Source organism: Sinocyclocheilus anshuiensis, unplaced genomic scaffold, assembly GCF_001515605.1.
Source record: "Sinocyclocheilus anshuiensis isolate Anshui unplaced genomic scaffold, SAMN03320099.WGS_v1.1 scaffold961, whole genome shotgun sequence".
Taxonomy (NCBI): domain Eukaryota; kingdom Metazoa; phylum Chordata; class Actinopteri; order Cypriniformes; family Cyprinidae; genus Sinocyclocheilus; species Sinocyclocheilus anshuiensis.
This window is the reverse complement of record NW_015557049.1, coordinates 1,419,079-1,429,970: the sequence shown is the minus strand read 5'-3', so window position 1 is coordinate 1,429,970 and position 10,892 is coordinate 1,419,079. Positions and strand designations below refer to the sequence as shown.

Here is a 10,892-nt window from a genome sequence, read left to right as displayed (position 1 = left end):
ACCAAAATAACCAATAAGGAAATAATGAATATAATAAGGAAAATATCATTATATTTTCATAATGATTTTTTTTCTTCTTAAACCTTGTCTGTGGTATAAAACCACCCCTGGCCAAATGCCCCCCGAGGGCATCATTTCCCACTTTGATAATTACTGTAGTTACCATGTTCTGAACATCACATCCTTTCTTTTTCTCTCAGATGTAATCAATTAGGTGGTTGAATTATAATATTTGGACTTTATTTTAAAAAAATTACCTCAATTTAGCACCAGCAAGCTCGTTAGCTAGACAGTACGGTGAAAGCCGATCCGGCGATTGACAGTGCGAAGTTGATGTATTTCCTCAGTGACCAGCATGGATCAGCTCTAGGCATGACAAAGCGGATATCGTCCTCTTTTGGAAGGCCAAACAAAGTAGTTTCGCTTTCACAACGAAACACACAGCATATCCACAACATGGCAGCGGCGGCAACAACAATACTACAGCGAGAATAAAAGTTACGCCTTCTTTCTTTGCGTGAACATTTGGGCGACGTTATGCAAATCTTCCCACACAGTGACGTAGACATGTGGGGGCGTGTTTAAACGAGGCGTTTTAGGAGGGCATGGACAAGTCTTAACTTTTATAAAGAATATCTCTTTGGATTTGAGACTTTAGTCTTTCCAACTTTACAGATCTTCTTCATGCACCAAGAGCTTGTAACACTTTTCAATTGAAAAATTTAAATCGCATCATATGACCCCTTTAAAAAATACCATTGCCAACGAGGTAAAAAAAAATTCTCTGAAATTCTATTCTCTGAAAAAGGCCAACGAAAGTGGTAAAAATGCTTGAAATGTCAGCAAATGAAATCCTCCAATCCTTATATTCTATTCACAAGAAGACGCTGTCGTGAACTGAAGCTGATTAAATAATGTGATATTTGAGGGAAATTTTGTTTAATCAATACAATGAAGAGAGAATTTGATTGAGATTTTTCTAAAATTATCTGATTAGCTGAACACCCAATATTTACAGTTATAAAAATCCATTATAAAAGGTAACAAATGTTCCACAAATTCTCCAGGGGCACATATTACCCCTTAAAAAGATAAATAAATAAATCTGACACTGCAGTGTGTTAGTGTTCACGAAATTGCACTAGGCCTTTAAAAATGGTTTTTATAGACCCTACAGTGAAAGAGTGAAGGTTTGTGTTCTTGTTATGGTTAATACACCTCCAATGCCCAAACAGAACTGAATAAAACTCTCAAGCCTTTAATATGCATAACAAAAGTGCAAACACTTTGAAAAGGAGAGCTGTTCAGGTGGAACACGGTTACCATCCCAACAGTAACTGGCTATGGACACATTCAGATGACTTCATCAGACACAGCCCCTGGAGTTTGGACACAAAGACCTTTCTTTATTCCTCTGGAATGGTACTAACCCCAAAACCTACAAGTTGGGGTCAGTAAGAATTTATTTTGAAAAAAATTAATACTTTTATTCAGCAAGGATCCATTAAATTAATCAAAAGTGACAAGACATTGCTGTTGTTGTTTTTTAACTTTCTATTCATCAAAGAATCTTGAACTAAATGTATCATGGATTCCAGAAAAGTATTAAGCAATACAACTGTTTTCAACATTGACAATAATCAGAAATGTTTCTTGAGCAGCAAATCATATTAGAATGATTTCTGAAGACTGGAGTAATGATGCTGAAAATTCAGCTTTGCATCACAGGAATAAATTACATGTTTAAATATTTTACAATGGAAAACAATTATTTTAAATTGTAAAAATGTATATAATTGTAAAAAAGCACAGTATTGCTGTTTTTACTGTATTTTTTGATCAAAGAAATGCATCCTTAATAGACTCATTCATTTCCGTCCTTACACATCTGTGCTATGACCTGTCTGCCTCTATGTAAACAATAACTTTTTTCTAAATCTACAGCAATCAAACATAATAAATGGTATAATTTCAAATGTTCAAGTATTAACATTCTTTAGCAACTAAGGCAAGCTGTGACGTGATTGCACTCAAGCAATGTAGGAACGGTGACAGAGATTACAAGTTCCTACATGAGACAGTAAAAATTAGACTGTGATAACTCAGCAGTCACTCTTTCAGATTCTGAAGACTGGAGTAATGATGCTGAAAATTCAGCTTTGCATCACAGGAATAAATTACATGTTTAAATATTTTACAATGGAAAACAATTATTTTAAATTGTAAAAATGTATATAATTGTAAAAAAGCACAGTATTGCTGTTTTTACTGTATTTTTTGATCAAAGAAATGCATCCTTAATAGACTCATTCATTTCCGTCCTTACACATCTGTGCTATGACCTGTCTGCCTCTATGTAAACAATAACTTTTTTCTAAATCTACAGCAATCAAACATAATAAATGGTATAATTTCAAATGTTCAAGTATTAACATTCTTTAGCAACTAAGGCAAGCTGTGACGTGATTGCACTCAAGCAATGTAGGAACGGTGACAGAAATTACAAGTTCCTACATGAGACAGTAAAAATTAGACTGTGATAACTCAGCAGTCACTCTCTCAGATTGATCAGCCGGTGCTTTAAAGAGAGACAGAAAGGAGGAAACTGTTTTGACAGATGAACGGTCCTTTGAAACCCAAGCGGCTCCAGGACCAAACTACACACACTCTCTTGAATCAACGTCCTGCGCTAGATTGTAGTGTTAAAACACATTCTGCCTGCTCAAAGTAAAACCATGAAAACCGAGCAACACAAAAGCCAGTCATGGTCTAGAAACGCTCCAAACAGACATACAAAAACAACTGAACGCCTCAAGTGTTTCCTTTATTTTTACACTTGGAGTATTTGGAGGCAAAGATGCACAAACCAAGTGGCTTAAAATAACAAATCATTTTGGACATTTAAGGTGCTGAAGAACATAATGTCTCAGAAATAACAAGAACTAAAGTTTAATGCTATGGAAAACAAAGCAGATTATTTCTGAATGGGTTTGGAAGGAGAATTTAGTGAGACTGGAATGGACTTGTAAAGTGCTTAGTGCTGAATTTAGTGAACAGATGTTCAAATGAATGACTGGAGGCAGTAGAGTTCAGACGACACATGACTTGGAATGCTCTCGGCTCTCTTGCTGAATCACACCTCAGCTATGCACACTCTTCTAATCCTTCTAAAACTCTAAATTATGTTACATTTGCCCAGAGTAGGGATATCAAAAACAAAACACCTAAATAAATAACATTTTGTTTCTATAACATTAGTTGAGGGCACAGTTTGAAACCTTGATACCAATAACCATAATTATTTTTTAGTTTTAAACACATGCTGATTAGCTATCAGTAAATAAATAAATAAATAAAAGCATCAAAATAAAAATTATTATATACAGTATATAATATATTATACAGTTCTGGTTATGTTTATGATCATTTTTAATTATTTAATTCATAATCTTATTATTTGTATCATATTCATGCTTTAACGTGATTTAACTGATGCCTTCTCAAGGATGTGACACTGAAGACTGCAGTAATGGCTGCTGAACATTCAGCTTTGTAAAATATATTACATATCACATTTTAAAATATATTCAAATACAACAGTAATATTTCAAAGTATTACTGTTTTTACTTTATTTTTGATCAAGTACATACAGCCTTGGTGAGCATAAGAGACTTCTTTTAAAAAAAAAACCCAGAAAGTGGATTTTTCTATGCTTTCTATGCTCTCCACTTCATTCTGCTTCCAAATAATGTATGTTCAAAATGATTGATAGGCAGGAGGTGTATTAGCTAAACAAAGAATCTAGCTAGCTGTCTCAGGCTGTCACAGAAACAAATATGATATTTCGTGACATATAATTAAGCAATATCTGTCAGGAAGAAGCATTTTCTGCCTTTCTATACATTAAAAAAGAAACACCTGCCAAGTTGGCATCTCAGTAAACTCACCCTCCTTCACTCTCTGTCTCTTCTGAGCTTTGTCCTTCACTTCTAGCTGAGACACCTGCTCTTTTTCTCCTAGTGGGAGTTCGATAAAGTAGACTTGCTTTGCGAGCACTGATATCTCCCCCGCTCCGGCCCCTCAGCTGATCTCTGACATTGTCCTGCAAGTGTGGAAGTGCATCCTTCAAGGCTTTTACCTCCTCTTTGAGCTCAGACACACAATGGATCAGAGCACCCAGCTGAACCAGCACCTCCGCCTTGCCCGTCTGCAGACCCAGACTGCCTGCCGTGTGATCTGCATTGCTGCTCAGGTGTAGGACTCTGCCACCGCCTGCTCCTATTTTGCGGAAGCAGACAATCGCCAAGCTGATCCCAGCAGCCCCTGCCAGAACTCCCAAAGCCAGAGCCCTGCTGTCTGCTTGAGCCATCCTAAACTGCAGAGACAAGAGAGAAAGAACACACTGATTAAACACTTTTATGAATAAAATGATTACAATTTGTATGCTAATTTTTAAGCCAGCACACTCCACATCAAGAACCTTTAGATTAAAAATAATAGGATAATAATTATACCGTAATTTAGCATTTGCTACAGTTCAATTAAATTGTCCTGCACTGTCAAATTAAATTTTAATAGCGTAAAGAAAGGAACAAATAATGTAGTAGTCTCAACATTAATATAGCATTATATTCTCACAAGCAAAACGATATTAATTTTAAACTATATTTATAATAAAACTATATTTACTATAAATATTATTTAAAATTAAACATTGATATTATAAAATTATATATATATATATAATATATATATTATATATATATAGCGGTGGCCAAAATGATTAGAACACTAGTATTTTCACCAGCTAAAAAATGGTTTTAAGTCAGTTATTTCTATCTTTTGCTGTAGTGTGTCAGTAGCAACATTCATTTTGCCATTAATTGTAATAATCCAGTGAGATTTTTGTTTGTACAAGGAGTGTGATCTGATCTCACCATCATCCAGTCGGTCTGGATTGACATGAAGAAACAGAACAAACTGAGACAGACTCATGTGACCATCCTTTGCGTTTAAAGCAGCTTTTGCCCTAGGTGCATAGTTTGGCATCTTGGAGATGTTGTCAACAAAAAGCTCACTGGATTATTACAATTGATGGCAAAATGAATGTTTGGAAATGTAAACTGATATTTGCTACAGACACACTACAGCAAAAGATAGAAATACTATTAAAACCATTTTTTAGCTGGTGAAAATACTAGTGTTCTAATCATTTTGGCCACCACTGTGCATATATATATATATATATATATATATATATATTAAACTGTGAAAAAAAAAAACACAACATACTTTGATTAGAGTGGATTTTTGAGTGCCAAAATCCAAAAGAACTGTGGCAACGTCTCCAAGATGCTTCAAGAAACCTACCTGCAAAGCTACAGTACTGTAAAAAGTTTAAGGCACTTGTGTAAAAATGCTATAAAATGAGGGTGCTGTCAAAAATAATGTCATAAATAGATATTCTTTATTATCATATATATATATATATATATATATATATATATATATTAAACTGTGAAAAAAAAAAACACAACATACTTTGATTAGAGTGGATTTTTGAGTGCCAACATGAAAAACTGCCTATTACTGCCTAAAAAAAAGAAAAGAAAAGAAATCCAAGTGTTCATCATCCTACAGGAAGTGGCATAATGTTGGAGGGAAAACAAACATCAGTAATTGGCAATGGATGGATTCTGTGATGTTCTGTGGTATTAGCTGATTTATTTCACTCTAAAACATTCCATACTGTTTGATTAAATTGTAAAAAAATATTAAAATAAGTTTAAAAATGTCAAAATGAACAAGTTTACACCCTCATGTAAGCTTTAATTTTATTTTTAAAAACTTAAAAAAAAAATTAAAAACATTTTTATCGATCCTGTTTATCAAGTTATATTGAACAACGTTTATGTGTCTGAGCTTGATCAGAGAATAAGTCGAGTGCCCCTTCACAGCAATATTTTTTGTAGATTACAACACTGCCATAGGGTTTTCAAGGCTTTGTATACCTAAAATATGCCCATATTTTGGAATATGAATGAATATGAATATTAATTGGAAATACATGATTAAAATTGCCCAAGGTAAGTGGCACTTTATTTTCACACGATCAGCAAGAAAACCAGCAAAGTACATAAATATTCTGGTACAAGCTCTCAAATCCCCTTAAAGATAAGTTTCAAAGTTCAGAAAACATTGTAAACCGCAGCACTGATATTAGTTAGATATTAATCAGCTGTCAAGGTCTTTACAGAACTAACGTTATGCGTTCTGCATATATGCGTACATGCAGCGGGGGATAAAAACAGCCTTCTAACAGCATCAGAGCAGGCCCCATCACCTAAAACAAAAGCATAAATCAGCAACATTCTTGTACTCAAATAGCAAATAGCAGCTTTTACCTGTTCAAACTCTCCTGAGCGCAGCGGTGCGTCTGCAAAAACAGTCCGTATCGCTCCAGTGCTTGATACTGAAGGTTCCGCTTTGATAACCCAACCATATAGGCCTACAATACAGCTTCTGTTAAAGCTTACGCTCAAAACCCTTTGCAAAAACAAAGAATGATGTTTAATACTGAGAAGAAGTTAAGACATTACTATTTAAAATGTGGTGATGAATTTACTACTGTTAGAAAAAGTACAGTGTTGGTACCATGGTATCAGATGGTATGTATGTATGTATATATATATATATTAAAATTACACTCTCAAAAAACAATTTTTGATGCAATCTTCGATTTTTACAATCCTGAAACATGGTACCATGTTCTTTAGGTAGCATCTACTGTATACTTTGTACTTTGAATATTGTCTCTATAAAGAGGCACCACCAATAAGAAACACACTTTATCGTGGTGCATATGTAAAATTGCAGATTAAAGCTAGACATTGTTAATGACCTGAGAAAAACTGATGAGGCAAAGATACAAAGTTCATTGAAATCACTCATTAACAGAGTCACACTTGCTCTCTGCATGTGCACTGTTAATATACACCACTTTACAACGACAAAAACATAATCCAGAACAGACTTGCAGAAAATGTACAACTAAGTTAACCTCAAAAACTAGCTACATGTCATGCATTTAAATAATCTGTAATTTACAGTACAGTTGCTTAAAAAAATCTTGAGCACAATCATGTATGCATATACCAAAACAATAAGACCAAAAACTCTGTCTAACTGTCAAAAAAATGTTAGTGGTTGGTTAAAGTTTGGAAAACTTACCGTACTGGAGCAGATATGTGGCCTTCACTGCTGTGGAGCTCAGTGCTTTGATGTGCTTCTCTCTAGTCTATATAAACACAAATATCTGATCAACCTTGAACTATGATATCTGTTTCAGCTGCTCTGATTGGCTTTGAGCATCTTTGCATATACATTCACTTAATGACACTCCACTTAAATAAAGTATTGCTGTTTAATAAAACTATTCCAGTTTAAATTATATCATAATTTTGATAAAACATACAAAATAAGGCGGATTCTAGGCCCAATAGGCATAATATATCCTTTGGTGCATAATGTCCACTGGAGTGGACAGATATATTTACCTGTCTGGTTTTTTTAATAATAAAAGGATTTAATACTTATTCTTGAGGTACTTGGTGCATCTCCTCTTCCCGTCGCCTTTTTAAATATGATGCAATATCTCAAAACAAAAAATAGATGCAAAGGCAATAATTAAATGGAATCATAGACAGCACCACTTGGACAGTTCACCACTTGGTGGTTTGGACATGGTACTACTACAACCTAAATGGTTCAAAATAGCTTCCAAATATCTGTCCACTGTAATGGACACCATGCATGAAAGGGCATGCTTGTTCTAAAGCAAACATGAGTTTTGATAAATGGTCCTATATAAATAAGGTTTACTGATATACTTAAATGGGGAAAGATGCTTTTGCGTCCAGATGGTGTAGTTACAGCATCTACCAGCAGGCGTCTCATGGGTAATGCTAACTGTTGAAACTTTGACCCCTTGGTCAGACCATGCAATATTTTCACGGTTTTGAACTTTCTAGTTTTCTTATGCATATTTCCACTATAGCCTCTTAGTTCTTTGCTGCTGTAGCCCATCCATTTCTATCTATGCGTTGTTGTAATGTTGTGCACTTTCAGTTGCTGTGAGATGCTGGTCATTCTCCACTGACCTTCATGCCCACAAAACTGCCATCAACCTTTCTTTGCACTATGTTCTGTAAACACTAGACACTGTGATGCATGAAAATCTCAGGAGATCAGCAGATTCTGAGATATTCAAAGCAAGCCCGTCTGGCACCAACAAACATTCCATGGTTTAACACTGTTTCTTTCACATTCCGCTGTTTGATCTGAACAACACCCGAACATCTTGACCATGTTTGCACACCTTTATGCATTGAGTTGCTGCCACATTGCCAACTAGATACTGAATTAACATGCATAATAAGGTGGCCACAGTGTGCGTGTATGTGTCTGTATAATATCCTTCTTTAAGATGGCCTTCTAAAATTAGGCTGGGTACACAAAATTATATTAGGGGAGACCGGGGGCAATTGTAATACACTCAATTCCTCCAATCAGAAACATGCTCAGTAGGATTCTGTCTCTGCCTGTGAAAAAGGAGCACAATCATTTCACCTCAGCAGAGGTAACACATTTAGATACTACAGCAGTAAAGTGATTACTTTGAGGTAGGCTTTTATTTGAAATACAGTGGGTTAATATGACTTAGTTACAATTGCCCACAAACACTGTTTAGACTCTTAGACTTCTTACATTTAATTTAATATTATGGTCTTATCCTTATTAGTGAAAATATATCAATTGTATTATTAATTAGTGCACCTATATTTGTTTCTTGTATCAAAAGATGACTAATATATTTCAAGTGACCCCTTGGTCAAATTCTTTGCACGTATGGCATTAACTTCCATTTTTACGCTGATGATACACAATTGTATATATCCACAAAACCTAACGTTTTCCATCCTCCTACTGAACTCACTAAATGTTTGCAGGATTTTAACATAGGAATGACTAATAACTTTTTAAAGCTAAATACCAGCATAACTGAGGGCCTTCTTATTGTGTCTAGATCTGTTTTATCCAAAACTCAACCTTTCACCCTGCTTATCGAAAACTCCCCGGTTAATACTTCCACCCAGGTGAAAAGTCTTGGTTCCCAAATTAATAATATTTCACATATTGCATTTTTTCATTGCCCGACTCCATCCATCACATTTGCTAGTAAGGCTTTTAGTTGTGCAGTGCCAAAATTATGGAATTCTTTGCCACTGCACATTCACCAACTGGATTCTATTTCCCTCTTCTGATTAGAATAGCTTTTAGTGATTTGATTGTTTGATCTGTATGTCGGTGTGTTTTGTATAGCTTTGTATTTTGTATTGTTTTGTATTGTATTGCCTTTTTTATGATGTAGGGTGTCCTTGAGTGTCTTGAAAGGCACCTAAAAATTAAAATTATTATTATTATTATTATTATTAAGTAGTCTGTGAGTTATGAAGGAAAATGTAACAATTTTTTATAATTGCCCCAGGTCTCCCCTACAGATAAACTGTCTGATTAATCATAGCCTTTTGAACAATCAAATATTGATTCTTATCTTTATCCTAATTGATATTTCAAACTATGCTGTGTTTTTACAGTGAATAGTGGAAGAAATGCACATTAAATCATGGCATGCAGAGAAACTAAACAGCTCTAAATCTCATTGATTCGCCTTTGTGAAAATGAAACCACAGACAATGTCACCTTGTAACGTTGTAACATTTATAATGTTTTAAGCTGAAGCCAAGGAGGACTGTGGGGATGAGGTCACCTTTTGGAACTTACTGATGATATTCAATGCAACATGGATACCAGGTATGTTCTCCCTCTGCAACAATGCTGTGCATCCCACACCCTCAATCTTATATTAGGAGCATGGATGACAACAGGATTGCCAAGAGCTTGGATGAAAAGATTTGCAGCTTTGCCTTTAAAGGACCTGAATCAACTTTGCACTTACCATACTTGTCTATCTCAAATGGACTATTTTTGTGGCACCTACCTTTGAAATCCTGATGACCAAAACCTTAGCAGTGAAAAACGCCTCTCCCTGATGACAGCTGGCCTCCCAGACCGGTTGAATATGAAACGAATCGTTGCACATATACAAGCTCTTTTATGTACAGTAAATGATCTTTCCATGATCTGTATTGAAAAATCCTCTGCTTGATCAGACTTGCTTCAGGTGAGAAGACCTATGTACAGCAACAGTTATGCAAATTTTTTTATGCAAAGATAATTAGAAATTTTGCCAATGCCAATTTTACTTTTACCATCGATTTTAGTTAGGCTATATTTATTTTTCTTTTACTTATATTTATGATTTAGCTCAGTATCATTGCTACAGTCTTGTCTCTATGCTTCATGATCAGAGAGCACCTTCAACAACAGCATTTTTAAAAGCATGATTAAAATCCATTTCTAAACATGAGTGATTTGAATCAGCCAGTTCTCAGAAAGATTTATTTTCCTAACCAGGAATGCTCTGTGAATTTTTATTATTAATTTATTTTTATTTTTGTTTTCATTTGCAGAATAGCAAGAGTATCATTTTGAGGAGTAGTTCACCCATAAACTATTTACTCATAACACCGCCCTGTGTCATGTTTGTGGAATGAAATCCAATAATTGTTTCTAACTAATTTTGGGGTGCTGGTTACAAAAATCGCTGTTTTGCTCTAGCACGTCACACTTTCTCACAAAATATGATTCGCAGCATTTTTGCTTTCGACAACCATTTGTAAGGTGAAGAAGTTTTGTATTATCACCAGAAAAACTGCCACAAAGACATGATTCCATATCTTCCTCTGAGACCGGTTACTATTTGTTCAAT

The 10,892-nt window shown here is 34.9% G+C and overlaps 1 protein-coding gene across 1 annotated transcript in view; it reads right to left on the bottom strand.

Annotated features, from left to right (window-relative positions):
- LOC107676373 (regulator of microtubule dynamics protein 2-like) overlaps positions 1-7,258 on the bottom strand; it is a 35,030-nt gene extending 27,772 nt beyond the window's left edge. The window contains exons 1-3 of the mRNA XM_016470894.1: positions 7,232-7,258; positions 6,406-6,547; positions 3,949-4,376 (exon numbers count right to left, since the gene is read on the bottom strand). Of these exons, the coding sequence (XP_016326380.1) occupies positions 3,949-4,370 (422 nt within the window). The 5' untranslated portion in view covers positions 4,371-4,376; positions 6,406-6,547; positions 7,232-7,258. The remainder of the gene's footprint in view (positions 1-3,948; positions 4,377-6,405; positions 6,548-7,231) is intronic.
- Between the last annotated feature and the right edge of the window lie 3,634 nt (positions 7,259-10,892).